The following is a 17,032-nucleotide window of genomic DNA, read 5'->3' on the forward strand; positions in this document are numbered from 1 at the left end:
TATTCCAAGACACATTGTAATTGTCAAAAGTCAAAGACAAAGGGAGAATTTTGAATGTAGCATGAGAAAAGCAACATATACAGAATCCTGTGCAAGACCATCAGCTAGTTTCTCACAGCAACCTTGCAAGCCAAGAGAAGGTGGGATGATATAGTCAAAATACTGAAAGAAAAAGAAGTTGCCAAGAATATTTTACTTAACAAAACTACTTATTAAAATGAAAAAGAGATAAAGTCTCAAACTAACAAAAACTGAGGAAGTTCATCACTACTAGACCTGACTTACAAGAATTGCTTGAAGGATTTCTTCAAATTGAAACAAAAGCATGTTGACCAGCAATATGAAAGCATAAGTCTTTCTGGTAAATATAATAACATAACACTGTAATGGTGGTGCATAAATTACGTTAAACTCTAATATATGCTGTTTTATTAAATATTGAGATAATTGCTTTCTTTAAAGGAGAACTTCATATGGTTTGGGTCCCGTTTAGGATTTTCTGCAGGGCCCACATGTAGATGTATAAGTGTTAACATTTCTGTTTTTTTAAAAAAACACTAATATAAAAATTAAAAGACAACAATATTAAAAATAACTATAACCACAAAAGTTTAACAGATGCACAATATAAAAAGAAGTAATGTCTCACTACAAGAATACAAAGTATTGGAAGAGGGAATAAAAGTGTAGAGTTGGCCAGGCATGGTGGCTCACGCTTGTGATCCTAGCACCTTGGGAGGTTGAGGCAGGTGGATCACTTGAGCCCAAGAGTTCAAGACCAGCCTGGGCTACCTGGCAAAACCCCATCTCTACAAAAAATACAAAAGATTTGCTGGGCATAGTGATGTGTGCCTGTGGTCCCAGCAACTCAGGAGGCTGAGGTGGGAAGATCACCTGAGCCCAGGGAGGTCGAGGCTGCTGTGAGCCATGATCACACCACTGCACTCCACAGTGGGTGACAGAGTGAGACCCTGTCTCAAAAAAAAAAAGTGTGGAGTTTTGTATGCAGTTGAAGTTATTATCAACATAAAATAGATGGTTACAACTACAACACATTTTATGCAAATAGGGTAACCACAAAGAAAAAAACTTAATAGACACATAAAAAAGAATCAAGATAAATCACTCCCAAAAAAGCTTAAAATAACAAAGAGAAGAGTAGAGGAACAGAACAATTGCAAAACAAAATCAACTAATAAAGTGGCAATAGTAAGTTCTCACTTATCAAAAACTTATTTAAATGTAAAAGGTTTAAACTTCTCAATCAAAGGCATAGAGTGGCTCAATGAATAAAATTAAAAGATCCAGTATTATGCACGTATATGCTGAAAGTGAAGGATATTCCATGCAAATGATAACCAAAAAAAAAATCAAGTGTTGCTATACTTACCAAAATAGACTTAAAATGATCTCCTTTTTTTTTGTTTTGAGATGAAGTCCTGCTCTTTTTCCCAGGCTGGAGTGCAGTGGTGCAATCTCGGCTCACCACAACCTCTGCCTCCCGGATTCAAGTGATTCTACTGCCTCAGCATCCCAAGCAGCTGGTACTACAGGTGTGTGCCACCATGCCAGGCTAATTTTTGTATTTTTAGTAGAGACGGGGTTTCACTATGTTTAACAGGCTGGTCTCGAACTCCTGAGCTCGTGATCCACCCGCCTTAGCCTCCCAAAGTGCTGGGATTACAGGCGTGAGCCACTGTGCCTGGCCTTAAAATGATCTCTAGAGACAATGACAGCCATTATATAATTTTTAAAGGGTCAACTTAACAGGAAGATGTAACAATTATCTACATACCCAACGTCAGAACTCCTAAATATATCAAGCAATTGTGGACAAATCTGAGGGAGAAATTGACTTTAATACAATAATAGAAGACTTCAATAATCCACTTTCAATAATGGATACACATTATAATACCCAGACAGAAATCATTTAAACCGCTGACTTGAACAACATAATAGACCAAAGGAATTTAACAGATATATACAGACCTTTACACCGTATTGAAGAATACGCACTCCTCAAGTGCACATGAAACCTTCTTCAGAATAGATCTCATATTAGGCCACAAAATCAGACGTAACATATTTAAGAAGATAAAAATCATTTCAAGTATCTTTTTCAACCAGAATGAAATAAAACTAATAATTAATAGCAGTAAGAAAATGGGAAATTCACAAATACATGGCAACTAAACACATTCTTGAACAAGCATTGAGTCAAAGAAGAAATAAAAACAGAATTTTGATATCTTGAGGCAAAGGAAAACAAAACCACAATATACCAAAACTTACAGAATGCAGCAAAATTAGTACTAAGAGAGTGGTTTATAGTGATGAATACTTACATTAAAAGAGGGGATCTCAAACAACTCAACTGTATACCTCAAGGAACTAGAAAAAGAAGAATAAACTAAGCCCACCTCGGTAAATCCCTAGAAACATACAACCTTCAAAAACTGAATCAAGAAGAAATATCCTGAATAGACCAATAGAAAAAAGGAGATTGAATCAGTAATCAAAAACTTCCCAACAGAGGCCAGATGTGGTGGCTCATGCCTGTAATCCCAGCACTTTGGGAGGCCAAGACAGGCAGATCACTTGAGGTCAGGAGTTCAAGACCCTCTGGCCAACATGGTGAAACCCCGACTCTACTGAAAAATACAAAAAATTAGCCAGGTGTGGTGTTGCGCACCTGTAATCCCAGCTACTCAGGAGGCTGAGGCAGGAGAATCACTTGAATCCAGGAGGTGGAGGTTGCAGTGAGCTGAGATCATGCCACTGCACTCCAGCCTGGGTGACAGAATGGGATAAAATCTCAAAAAAATAAAAATTAAAAAACAACTTCCCAACAAAGAATAGCCCAGGACCAGATATCTTCATAGGTAAATCTACCAAACATTCAAAGAAAGGATAGCACGAGTCCTTCTTAAACTTTTATAAAAATAGAAGTGGGAATACCTCCAAACTCATTTTATGAGGCTAGCACCACCCTGATGCCAAAACCAAACAAAGACACCACAAGAAAAGAAAGCTACAGGCCAGTATATCTGATTAATATAAGTGCAGAAATCTTCAGTAAAATACCAGCAAACTGAATTCAACTGCATGTTAAAAGAATCAAACACCATGACCAAGTCAGATTTATCCCTGGGATACAAAGGTGGTTCAATATATGCACAATTGATATACCACAGTAACACAGTGAAAGATTAAAAACCACACAATCATCTCAATACATGCAGAAAAACCATTTGACAAAATTCAGCATCCATTCATGATAAACTCTCAACAAAACAGGAATAGAAGGAACTTACTTCAACAGCATGAAAGCTATATATGAAAATCCCACAGGTAACATGATGCTTAATGAAGAAAAACAAAGCTTTTCCTCTAAGATCTGGTATAAGGCAAGGATTCCTCACTTTTGCCACTTCTGTTTAACATAGTATTGGAAGTCCTAGCCAGAGCAATTAGACAAGAAAAAGAAATAAAAGGCATACGAATTAGAAAGAAAGCAGTAAAGCTGGGTGTGGTGGTTCACTCCTGTAATTGCAATACTTTGGGGGACCAAGGTGGGGAGATCACTTGAGGCCAGGAGTGGCCAGCCTGGGCAACATAGTAAGACCATGCCTCTACAAAATAAAAAGACTAAAAATTAACCAGGCATGGTGACACATACCTGTAGTCCTAGCTACATTGGAGGCTGAGGCAGGAGGATCACTTGAGCCCAGGAATTCAAGGTCACAGTGGGCTTTGACCGTGCCACTGAGTTCCAGCTTGGGCAACAGAGAAAGACCCTGTCTCAAAAAAAAAAAAAAAAAGTAAGGTTACTTCTGTTTGTGATGATATATATGTAGAATACCCTAATGCCCAATAAAAAAGAACTGTTGCAATAAATTCAATATAGTTTTAGGATACAAAATCAATGTACAAAAACCAGTGGCATTTCTGTACACAAACAACTGTCTGAAAAGGAAATTAAGAAAACAATGCCATTTGCAACAGCAACAGAAAGGATAAAATGCTTAGGAATAACCTTAAACAAAAAGGTTGAAAACTTGTACACTGAAAACTATAAAACATCAATAAAGGAAATTTTAGAAGACACAGATAAATGGAAGACATCTATACTTATGAATTGGAATAATTAATATTGTTATAATTTTTGTACTACCCAAAGTATTCTATAAATTCACTGCAATCCCTATAGAAATCCCAAAGACGTTCTTTACAGAAATAGAACAAACAATCGTAAAATTCATGTGGGACCACAAAAGACCACAAATAAAACAATCTTGAGCAAGAAAAACAAGGCTGGAGAAATCACACTTTCTAAATTTCAAAATATATTTCAAAGCTACAATAATCAAAACAGTTTGGAACTGGCATAAAAACACATATCAGACCAATGGAAAAGAATGGAGAACCCAGAAATAAATCCATGTATTTATAGTCAACTGATCTTCAAAAGGGTACCAAACACACACAATGGGGAAAGGATAGTGTCATCAATGACTGACTCTGGGAAACCTGGATAGTCCCATGCAGAAGTATGAAAATGAACTCTTAAACCATAGACAAAAATCAACTCATACAAAAATCAGCTCAAAATGGATTAAAAAACTTAAATATAAGGTCCTAATCCATAAAACTACTAGAAGAGAACATAGAAAAAAAGCTTCTTGGCTTTAGTCTGGGCAATAATATTTTTGGATATGACTCTGAAAGCCAGGCAACAAAAGCAAAAATAGACAAGTGGAATTCACCAAACTCAAAAGCTTTTGTACAGCAAAGGAAACAATCAACAGAGTGCATAGGCAACTTACAGAATGGGAGGAAATATTTGCAAACCATGTATCTGATAAGAGGTTAATATCCCAACTATGTAAGTAATAAGTACAACTCAATAGCAAAAAAAAAAAAAAAAACCCAAAACCTTGCTATAAAAATGCATGAAGGACCTGAGTAGACATTCTCAAAGGAAGACATACAAGTGGCCAATAAGTGTATGAAAAGGTGCTTAACATTACTAATTATCAGGGAAATGCACATCAAAACCTTAATGAGATATCACTCACACCTGTGAGAATGGCTATCAAAAAGACAACATGTAACAAGTGTTGGCAAGGATGTGGAGGAAAGGGAACCCTTGTGCACTGTTGCTAGGAATGTAAGTTGGTACAGCCATTAGGCAAATCAATATAGAGGCTCCTCAGTGGTGATATCCCCTTTGTCGTTTTTTATTGTGCCTTTTTGATTCTCTGTTTTCTTCTTTATTAGTCTGGCTAGTGGTCTATCTATTTTGTTCATCTTTTCAAAAAAACAGCTCCTGGATTTATTGATTTTTTGAAGGGTTTTTCACATCTGTATCTCCTTCATTTCTGCTCTGATCTTGGTTATTTCTTGTCTTCTGCTAGCTTTTGAGTTAATTTGCTCTCGCTCCTCTAGTTCTTTAAATTGTGATGTTAGGGTGTCGATTTTAGATCTTTCCCACTTTCTCCTGTGGGCATTTAGTGCTATAAATATCCCTCTAAACACTGCTTTAGCTGTGTCCCAGAGATTCTGGTACATTGTGTCTTTGTTCTCATTGGTTTCAAATAACTTATTTATTTCTACCTTAATTTTGTTATTTACCCGGTAGTTATTCAGGAGCAGGTTGTTCAGTTTACATGTAGTTGTGTGGCTTTGAGTGAGTTTGTTAATCCTGAGTTCTAATTTGATTGCACTGTGATCTGAGAGACTGTTTGTTATGATTTCCGTTCTTTTGCAATTGCTGAGGAGTGTTTTACTTCCAATTATGTGGTCAATTTTGGAATAAATGCGATATGGTGCTGAGAAGAATGTATATTCTGTTGATTAGGGATGGAGAGTTCTGTAGATGTCTAGTAGGTCTGCTTGGTCCAGAGCTGAGTTCAAGTCCTGAATATCCTTGTTAATTTTCTGTCTTGTTGATCTCTTTAATATTGACAGTGGGGTGATAAAGTCTCCCACTATTATTGTGTGGCAGTCTAAGTCTCTTTGTAGGTCTCAAGAACTTGGTTTATGAACCTGGGTGCTCCTGTATTGGGTGCATATGTATTTAGGATAGTTAGCTCTTCTTGTTGCATTGATCCCTTTACCATTATGTAATGCCCTTCTTTGTGTTTTTTTTAATCTTTGTTGGTTTAAAGTCTGTTTTTTTCAGAGACTAGTATTGCAACCCCTGCGTTTTTTGTTCCCTTGCTGGCGAGGAGTTGTGATCCTTTGGAGGAGAAGAGGCGTTCTGGTTTTTGGAATTTTAAACCTTTTTGCACTGTTTTTTCCTCATCTTCATGTATTTATCTACTTTTGGTCTTTGCTGTTGGTGATCTTTGGATGGGGTCTCTGTGTGGATGTCCTTTTTGTTGATGTTGATGCTATTCCTTTCTGTTTGTTAGTTTTCCTTCTAACAGTGAGGCTTCTCTGCTGCAGGTCTGCTGTAGTTTGCTGGAGGTCCACTCCAGACTCTGTTTGCCTAGGTATCACCAGCGGAGGCTGCAGAACAGCAAAGATTGCTGCCTGTTTTTCCTTCAGGAAGCTTCGTCCCAGAGGGGCACCCAACAGATGCCAGCCGGAGCTCTCCTGTTTGAGGTGTCTGTCAACCCCTGCTGGGAGGCATGGGGGTCAGGGACCCACCTGAGGAGGCAGTCTGTCCCTTAGCAGAGCTCAAGCGCCAGCTGGGAGATCCGCCGCTCTCTTCAGAGCTGGCAGGCAGGAACATTTAAGTCTGCTGAAGCTGTGCCCACAGCCACCCCTTCTCCCAGGTGCTCTGTCCCAGGGAGACAGGAGTTTTATCTATAAGCCCCTGATGGAGGCTGCTGCCTTTCTTTCAGAGATGCCCTGCCCAGAGAGGAGGAATCTAGAGAGGCAGTCTGGCTACAGTGGCCTTGTGGAGCTGTGGTGGGCTCCGCCCAGTCTGAACTTCCTGGTGGCTCTGTTTACACTGTGAGGGAAAAACCACCTACTCAAGCCTCAATAATGGTGGATGCCCCTCCCCCACCAAGCTCTAGAGTCCCAGGTCAACTTCAGACTGCTGTGCTGGCAGGGAGAATTTCAAGCCAGTGGATCTTAGCTAGCTGGGTTCCATGGGGTGGGATCCGCTGAGCTAGACCATTCGCCTCCCTGGCTTCAGCCCCCTTTCCAGGGGAGTGAATGGTTCTGCCTCACTGGCATTCCAGTCGCCACTGGGGTATGGAAAAAAACTCCTATTGCTAGCTCAGTGTCTGCCCAAACAGCCACCCAGTTTTGTGCTTGAAACCCAGGGCCTTGGTGGTGTAGGCACCTGAGGGAATCTCCTGGTCCGTGGGTTGCAAAGACCATGGGTAAAGCATAGTATCTGGGCCGCAGTGCACCGTTCCTCACAGGATAGTCCCTCATGGCTTCCCTTGGCTAGGGGAAGGAGTTCCCCTACCCCTTGCGCTTCCTGGGTGAGGCAACACCACACCCTGCTTCAGCTTGCCCTCCGTGGGCTGCACATATACAGTATTTCATCCTGTATATGTACCACATTTTCTTTATCCAGTTCACCATTAATGGACACCCAGGTTGATTCCATATCTTTGCTATTGTGGATAGTGCTGTGGTGGATATGAGGGCGTGTGTCTTTTTGGTAGAATGATTTTTTTGGGGGGGGGGTTATACATAGTAATGGGATTGCTGGGTTGAATGGTAGGTCTATTTTTAGTTATTTGAGAAGTCTTCAAACTTTCCTTAGTGGCTCAGTCTTCAGCTTTCCTGAGTGGCTGAACTCACATTCCCAAGAACGGTGTGTAATTCCTTTTTCCCCGCAGCCTTGCCAACATCTACTATTTTTTGACTTCTTAGTAATAGCCATTCTGGCTGGTATGAAATAGTATCTCATTGTGATTTTATTTGCATTTCTCTGATGATTGGTGATGTTGAGTACTTTTTTATTTGTTGGCTGCTTGTATGTCTTCTTTTGATAAGTGTCTATGTCCTTTTCTCACTTTGTAATGGGGTTATTTGTTTTTCTTCTTGCTTTTTTTTTTTTTTTTAGTTCCTCATAGATTCTTGTATTAGGGTTCTCTAGAGGGACAGAACTAATGGAATATATATATAAAGGGGAGTTTATTAAGTATTAACTCACATGATCACAAGGCCCCACAATAGGCCGTCTGCAGGCTGAGGAGCAAGGAGAGCCAGTCTGAGTTCCAAAACTGAAGAATTTGGAGTCTGATGTTTGAGGGCAGGAAGCATCCAGCACAGGAGGAAGACGAAGGCTGTGAGGGTAGGCCAGCCTCAACCCTTCACGTTTTTCTGCCTGCTTTATATTCGCTCTCAGCTGATTGGATGGTGCCCACCCAGATTAAGGGTGGGTCTGCCTTCCCCAACCCACTGACTCAAATGTTAATCTCCTTTGTCAACACCCTCACAGATATACCCAGTACCAATACTTTGCATCCTTCAATCCAATCAAGTTGACATTCAGTATTAGCCATCACAATTCTTGATATTAGTTTTTTGTCAGATGCATAGTTTACAAATATATTCTCCCATTCTGTTGGTTGTCTGTTTACTCTGTTGATAGTTTCTTTTGCATTGCACAAGCTCTTTAATTAGGTCTCACTTGTCAATTTTTGTTTTTGTTGCAATTGCTTTTGAGGACTTGGTCACAAATTCTTTGCCAAGGCCAATGTCCAGCAGAGTATATCCTAGGTTTTCTTATAGAATTTTTATAGTTTTAGGTCTTATATTTAAATCTTTAATCCATCTTGTGGCCTTGTAGTGTAGTTTGAAGTCGGGTAATGTGATGCCTCCAGTTTTGTTCTTTTTGCTTAGGACTGCTCTTTTTTGGTTCCATATAAATTTTAGAATAGTATTTTCAATTTCTGTGAAAAATGATGTGAGTAGTTTGATAGGAATAGTGTTGAATCTCTAGATTGCTTTGGGCAGTATGGACATTTTAATGATATTGACTCTTCCAATCCACGAACATGGAATGTTTTTCCGTTTGTGTGTGTCAGCTCTGATTTCTTTCAGCAGTGTTTTGTAATTCTTTCAGATATCCTTCACCTCCTTAGATATTTTCCTAGGTATTTTATTTTGTGTGTGTAACTATTGTAAATGAGATTGTGTTCTTGATTTGGCTCTCAGCTTGAATATCATTGGTGTATAGAAATGCTACTGATTTTTGCACATTGATTTTGTATCCTAAAACTTTACTGGAATCATTTATTAGTTCAAGAAGCCTTTTGGCAGCATCTTTAGGGTTTTCTAATTATAGAATCATATCATCAGGAAAGAGATAATTTGACTACTACTTTTCCAATTTGGATGTGTTTTATTTCTTTCTCTTGCCTAATTACTCTGGCTAGGACTCCAGTAGTATGTTGAATAAGAGTGGTGATAGTGGGCATCCTTATGCTGTTCCAGTTCAAAAGAGGAATGCTTCCAGCTTTTGCCCATTCAGTATGATGTTGGCTGTGAGCTTGTCATAGATGGCTCTTATTATTTTGAGGTATGTTCTTTTGATGCCTAATTTGTTGAGGGGTTTTTTTTTTAATCATGAAGGATTGCTAGATTTTATTGAAGGTTTTTGCTACATCTGTTGAGATGATCATAAGGTTTTTGTTTTTAATTCTGTTTATATGGTGAATCGCATTTATTGATTTGCATATGTTGAACCAGCCTTTCTTTCCAGGAATGAAGCCTACTTGACTGTGGTTTATTAACTTTTTGATGTGCCATTGGATTCAGTTTGCTACTATTTGTTGAGCATTTTTGTGTCTGTGTTCATCAGGGATATTGGCCTATAGCTTTCGTTTTTGGTGCGTCTTTACCAGATTTTGGTGTTAGAATTATGCTGGTTTCATAGATTGGGTTTCATAGAATGAGTTAGGGAAGAGTCCTTCCTCAAGTTTTTGGAATAGTTTCAGTAGGATTAATACCAACTATTGGTATGTCTGGTAGAATTTGGCTGTGAATCTTTCTGGTCCAGGGCTTTTTATGGTTGGTAGGTTTTTTTTATTACTGGTTCGATTTTGGAACTCAGTATTGGTCTCTTCAGGGTTTCAATTTCTTCTGAATTCAATATTGGGAAATTGTATGTTTCCAGAAATTTATCTATTTCCTCTAGATTTCCTAGTTTCTATGCATAGAAGTCTTCTTAATAGTTTCTAAGGATCTTTTCTATTTCTGTGGGATCTGTTGTAATGTTGCCTTTGTCATATCTGGTTGTACTTATTTGGATCTTCTCTTTTATCTTTGTTAATCTTGCTAACAGTCTGTTGATCTGTTTATCCTTTCAAAAAACCAACTTTTTGTTTCATTGAACATTTATATGGATTTTGGAATCTCAATTTCAATTATTTCTGCTTTTAGATAATTATTTTCTACTACTAGCTTTGGGATTAGTTCTTGTTATTCTACTTCCTCTGGTTGCAATGTTAGATTGTTAATTTGAGATCTTTCTATCTTCTTGATGTAGGTATTTAGCACTGTAAACTTGCCTCTTAACACTGCTTTTGCTGCATCCCAGAAATTTTGGTATGTTGTGTTTCTGTTTTTATTTATTTCAAAGAGTTTTTTTTTTTTTAAATTTCACCTTCTGTTGTTTACCCAAAAGTCATTCAGGAGCAAGTTGGTTTAATTTCCATGTAAAATTATGTGGTTTTGAGGAATACTCTTGGTATTGATTTCTACCTTTTTTTCCACTGTGGTCCAAAAATATGTTTGACGTGGTTTCAATTTTTTTACATTTATTGAAACTTGCTTTGTCTTAGAGCATGTGGTTGATCTTAGAGTATGTTCCACATGCAGATGAGAAGAATGTTTATTCTGTGGTTGTTGGGTGGAGTATTCTTCTGTAGATGTCTATTAGGTCCAGTTGGTCAGGTGTCAAATTTAAATCCAGAATTTCTTTGTTAGTTTTCTGCTTTGAGGGTCTATCTAACACTGCCAGTGGGATGTTGAAGTCCCCCATTATTAATGTGTGGCTGTCTAAATCTTTTCATAGGTCTAGAAGTACTTATTGTATGAATCTGGGTGCTCCAGTGTTGGGTGCAAATATACCTAGGATAGGTAAGTCTTGTGGAATTGAATCCCTCATCATTATGTAATGCCCATCTTTGTCCTTATTGCTGTTGGTTTAAAGTCTGTTTTATCTGATCCAAGAATAGCAACCCCTGCTCTTCTATTTACTGTTTGCATGATAGGTCTTTCTTCATCACTTTACTTCAGGCCTATAGGTGTCATTACATGTGTGATGGGCCTCTTGAAGATAGTAGAAGGTTAGGTCTTGTTTTGTTTTTTTTTTAAATAAAATATTATTTTATTTTTTAAATAAAAAAATAAAAAAGTGGTTCTTGCCACTCTGTGCCTTTTAAGTGGGTACATTTAGACCACTTACATTCAAAGTTAATATTGATATGTGAGGTTTGATCCTGTCATGGTGGTGTTTGCTGGTTGCTTTGTAGTCTTGGTTGCGTATTTGCTTTATAGTATTTGTGAACCTCTGTATTTATGTGTTCTTTTTTGGTAGTGAGTATCATTCTTATGTGTGCATGTTTAGAACTTCCTTGAGCATTTCTTATAGGCTAGGTGATGTAGTTTGGGTATTTGTCCCCACCCAAATGTCACATTGAAATGTAACCCCTAATGTTGGAGTTGGCGCCTGATGGGAGGTGATTGGACCATGTCTGTGAATTTCTCATGAATGGCTTAGCGCCACCCCCTTGATGCTGTCCTTGTGATAGTGAGTGGGTTCTTGCAAGATCTGGTTGTTTAAAAGTGTATACCCCCACAGCCTTCCCCTCTCATTCTTGCCATATGAAATGCACATTCCCTCTTTGCCTTCCACCATGAGCAAAAGCTTCCTGTGGTCTCCCCTGAAGCAGATGCTGGCATTGTGCTTCCTGTACAGCCTGCAGAATCATGAGCCAATTAAACCTCTTTCCTTATAAATTACCCAGTCTTGGGTATTTCTAATAGCAATGCAAGAACAGCCTAACACACTAGGTCTAGATATAACAAATTCCTTTAGCGTTTGCTTGTCAGGAAAGACTTTATTTCTTCTTTGTTTGTGAAGCTTAGTATTTGGTGATTACATAGTCGTAAATAACATGGTTAAGCATTTGTAACCTTCATATCTCTGTGAATAACTGCTAAGAATTGCTTTCTTATGCCCTTAGGCTTGGCCAGTTTGTCATATCTTGTTGGCAGTCTTTTTTTTTTTTTTTTTGGTAACTACACAGATCTCACTACATTGTTTGTATTATTTAAATAGTTAATCCATTTAGAATTTCTGTAAACTAAATGTGTTAGTTAATATCTAGAGGCACATGTGAAAGAAATAATTTTTAAAATGTGTTAGTAACTCTTTATATAGAAAAATAAATGGATTTTTATTTACATATCATAACATTTTACCAAGAAAAATGTTCCATTTATTACTCTAACAAGACCAAAAAACCAATTTTCTATTTTGTTCCATATTTTGAAAGATTTGTTTACCCTTTTAGATGCAGACCAACAACGAAGAGAGAAACTCAAAAAGGAATTAGCACGATGTGAAAAAGAGTTCAAATTAACTAAAACTGCAATGCGAGCCAATTATAAAAATAATTCCAAGTCACTTTCTAATACCTTACAAAAGGTAAGATAGTATTTTTATTTTTTAAAAGCAAATGTTTCTAAGGTACTTCTTTAGTGGTACAATCTGACTTTGTTTATTATAGTTTAGGGTCAGCAAGTTTTTCCTGTAAAGATCCAGATAGTTAATATTTTAAAAGGCTTTTCAGGCCTCTCTGTCACAACTACTCTGCCATTGGAAGGCGGACATAGACAGTACATAAATAAATGGGGATAGCCGTGTTCTGCTGAAACTTTATTAACTGAAGACATTGGGTCAGATTTGGCCTGAACGTTATAGTTTGCAGACGCCAGTTATAGGTTTTTTGTGATACCTTCAAACATCTGTTTAAATAAGTTCTATTCCTGGTTTGTGAAGTTTTTTTTTCGCTTTCTCCTGAATGGATATTAATTTTATGAAATGCTTTTTTGCATCTCTTGGAATGATGATATTATGATATAATTTTTCTCTTTTAATCTGTGGGTTTTTTTTTTTATATATAGTCTCACTCTGTTGCCCAGGCTGGAGTGCAGTGGCATGATCTTGGCTCACTACAACCTCCACTTCCTGGGTTGAAACAATTCTCCTCCCTCAGCCTCCCCAGTAGCTAGGATTACAGGCACCCACCATGACTCCAGCTAATTTTTGTATTTTCAGTAGAGATGGGGTCTCGCCATGTTGGCCAGGTTGGTCTCAAACTCCTGACCTCAAGTGATCTGCCCACCTCAGCCTCCCAAAAAGTGCTGGGATTACAAGCATGAGCCACTATGCTGAGCCTCTTTTAATCTGTTAATGTAATGAATTACAAATAATTGACTTTAATGTTAAACCAACTTTGCATTCCTGTTGTAAACAGAACTTATTCATGGTACATTACCTTTTTTATTCATTGCTAGATTTAGTTACTAATATTTGTTTAGAATTTTGGCATCTGTCCATTATTGATACTGGCCTGTCATTTTCTTTTTTTGTACTCCTTGTGTCTGGTTATGCTAACCTCATAAAATAAACTGGGCACTATTTCTTCTTTCTGTACTCTAGCTTGTGTACATTTGGTTTATTTGTTCCTTAAATTCAGTGGAACTCAACATTAAAATTGTGTAGGCCTAAAGTATTTTTTATGAGAAGATTTTTGACTACTGATTCAATTTTTTAAGTCATTATAGAATGATTTCAATGTTAGATTTATGTAGGAAGTTGTTCATTTTATGTAAATTTTTGGCAGAGAATTGTTCATACTATTCTCTTAATCTCTTCTGAATATGTATTATTTCCCCTTGTTATTCCTAAGGTAGTTTATTTGTGCCTTCATTCTTCTTCATCATTGTTATCAGAGATTGAGTCAGTTTTTTTAAAGGACACACTTTTTATTGTGTTAGTCTTCTCTATTGTATTTTGTTTTGTTTTGTTAATATCTGCGTTTATCTTTATTTCCCTCTTTGACTTTCTCTGGGTTTATTTTGCTGTACTATCTCTAATTTTATTTAATTTATTAATTCTCTGCCTTCTTTGCTAGTGTAAGCATTTTTAATGCTATAAATTTTCCACCAAGTACAGCTTTAGCTGCATCCCACAAGTTTTGATAGGTGGTATTTTTATTATGTTTCAATTCGAAGTATTTTACAATTTTCTTTTTGTTTGTTTGTTTGTTTTTGTTTTGTTTTTTGAGATAATGTCTTGCTCTGTTGCCCAGGCTGGCATGCAGTAGTGTGATGTCGGCTCACTGCAACCTCCGCCTCCTGGGTTGAAGCAATTCTCGTGCCTCAGCCTCCCAAGTAGCTGAGACTACAGGTGCCTGCCACCACGCCCAGCTAATTTTTGTATTTTCAGTAGAGTCTAGTTTCACCATGTTGGCCAGGTTGGTCTCTAACTCCTGACCTCAAGTGATCTGCTTGCCTCAGCCTCCCAAAGTGCTGGGATTACAGGCGTGAGCCACCATGCCCGGCCTACAATTTTCATTATGATTTTTTTATTTAACCCAGAAGTCATTTAGAACTGTTTCTTAATCTCTGTATCTGCTTTTTCCTTAGTATCTGTTTGTTACAGATTTCTAGCCTAATTGTATTGTGATTAGGAAACATCTATATTATATCCATTTCTTGAAATTTATTGAGCACTTGTTTTATGTCCCAGTAGGTGGACAATTTTTAAAAAATGTCCTGTCATTATATGTTTGAAAATAAAATATATTCTGTAGTTTTTGCATGTAGCATTTGGTATATAGTATATTCATTAAACTTTGTATTTTCCAGATGTTCAAATCTTTTATATCATATTGATTATTTTTGTCTGGTTAATCTATCAGTTATTGAGAGAAATCTTCCACATACTTATGTATTTAGCTATTTCTCCTTGTGGTACTATTAATTTTTGATTTACGTATTTTGAATGCATGTTATTACATTAGAGATATTAGAGATACAGAATACAGATTTAGAAAATCCTGAAGGAGGTAGTTTCTTGGTGAACTGAACCTGTTATCACTGTGCTTTGAATTTCTTTACCTTAATGCTTTTCCTATTAATATTTTCTGATAGTGATATAATTAAATTAGCTTTATTTTGACTAGTATTTACTTGGTATATCATTTTCCATTTTTTGATCTTAATGTTTTCTTCTTTTTTTTTTAATGTCACTTGCCAATCTCAGTGTTTTAGGTTGGTATTTGGTGGGTCAGATTATTCAATCTGATAATCATTGTCTTTTTTTTTTTGAGACAGAGTCTCGCTCTTTCACCCAGACCAGACTGCAGTGGCGCTATCTTGGCTCACTGCAAGCTCTGCCTCCCAGGTTCACGCCATTCTCCTGCCTCAGCCTCCGAGTAGCTGGGACTACAGGCACCCGCCACTGCGCCCGGCTAATTTTTTGTATTTTTAGTAGAGACGGGGTTCCACCATGTTAGCCGGGATGGTCTCGATCTCCTGACCTCGTAATCTGCCCGCCTTGGCCTCCCAAAGTGCTGTGATAATCATTGTCTTTTTAATGGGGCATTTAATATGTTTTTATTTCTGGCTTCTTATTTCATACCTTCTGTTTGACTCAATGTGGTAGACAAAATTTGAAGACAATACCCCCACAGTGACCCACACCCTTAAGCAATCCCCTCCTCTTCAGTGCAGGTAGGACCTGTAACTTGCTTCTACCCAGTAGAATATGGCAAAGATGATAGGATGTCACTTCTGTGATTCTGTTATGTGGCAAAAGTGAAGGGATATTTTCCCCTGCAGATTAAGGTTTTTGTTCCTTAAAAGAGAATGGGAAAATAAGTCTGGGAAGATTTTCCACAGTGACTGCTGTTTCTCTCCCCGAGCCACACCAAGAGAAGGTGGGAAAGGGATTCTCTCTACTCTTCCCTATAAGCTTCGAGTAGGTTTCCTGGAGGAAAAGCCTGCAAGAGGTACAAACTCCCCAAGTCCTCAGGTCCAGTACAGACCTGAGCACATCACTAGTCCACACTCAGTCTTTAGGAAATTAACAAATATTTATAGCATAATCTTATCAATTTATGTGGCATTCCATAGCATCTTTCCCAAGTAAGCAAGTGCTGGGATACTTATCTTTCTCCATATTTCAGGTTAGTTGTTTGCTCTGTGACCTCAGTTCTCTCATTAGTTCAAGAAAAATCATTAATGTGCAGATCGTTCAGCTTTTTTCTTCTTGTAATGGTGAGAGCTGTGTTCTTTCCATCTCTGTCTCTCAGCTGAAACAGTAAGTTTGTTTTATTTTTATGTGTGGTTTCATTTTTTGAACTTTTAAATTTTGAAAACCTTAGCATTTACAAAAATATAGTATAATAAGCCCACATGTTCCTATCACTTAGGTTGTAGCAATAATCAGCTCAGAGCCAGTGTTATTTTACCTATATGCCCACTCACTCTCCTAGGTTGTTTTGATGCAAACCCCAGACACCATATAATTTTATCCATAAATATTTGAGTATATATCTAAAAGACTTTTAAAACCACAACAATACTATTATGCCTTAAAAATTAATAACAGGCTGGGTGTGGTGGCTCACACCTGTAATCCCAGCACTTTGGGAGGCCGAGGTGGGTGGATCACGAGGTCAGGAGATCAAGACCATCCTGGCCAACATGGTGAAACCTCGTCTCTACTAAAATACAAAAAAAAATTAGCCAGGAGTGGTGGTGCGCACTTGTAGTCCCAGCTACTCAGGAGGCTGAGGCAGGGGAATCGAACCCAGGAGGTGGGAGGTCTCAATGAGCTGAGTTCACACCACTGCACTCCAGCCTGGTGACAGAGTGAAACTCTGTCTGAAAAAAAAAAAATTAATTAATAACAGTTCTTTAATAATAAATATCTAATGTTTAGATTTCCCCACTGTCTCCTTTTTGAGTTTGTTAGAGTTGGTATTAGAAGGCCAGCAGTCTCCTTCAACTCAGTGCCAGGGTTCAGGATGGG

At 37.8% G+C, this 17,032-nt stretch overlaps 1 protein-coding gene across 14 annotated transcripts in view; it reads left to right on the forward strand.

The window, feature by feature from the left end:
• Positions 1 to 17,032, forward strand: part of SPATA7 (spermatogenesis associated 7) — a 48,416-nt gene that overhangs the window by 14,360 nt on the left and 17,024 nt on the right. For 12 of the 14 annotated variants that reach the window (XM_019010094.4, XM_019010093.4, XM_055361807.2 and 9 more), the window contains one exon: positions 12,501 to 12,634. In XM_019010094.4, coding sequence (XP_018865639.3) covers positions 12,501 to 12,634 — 134 coding nt within the window. Of the gene's footprint in view, positions 1 to 10,996; positions 11,062 to 12,500; positions 12,635 to 17,032 lie in introns of all 14 variants that reach the window. The other 2 variants (XM_063698102.1, XM_063698103.1) reach the window with 1 other exon arrangement.

Source organism: Gorilla gorilla, chromosome 15 (genome assembly GCF_029281585.2).
Source record: "Gorilla gorilla gorilla isolate KB3781 chromosome 15, NHGRI_mGorGor1-v2.1_pri, whole genome shotgun sequence".
Lineage (NCBI taxonomy): Eukaryota > Metazoa > Chordata > Mammalia > Primates > Hominidae > Gorilla > Gorilla gorilla.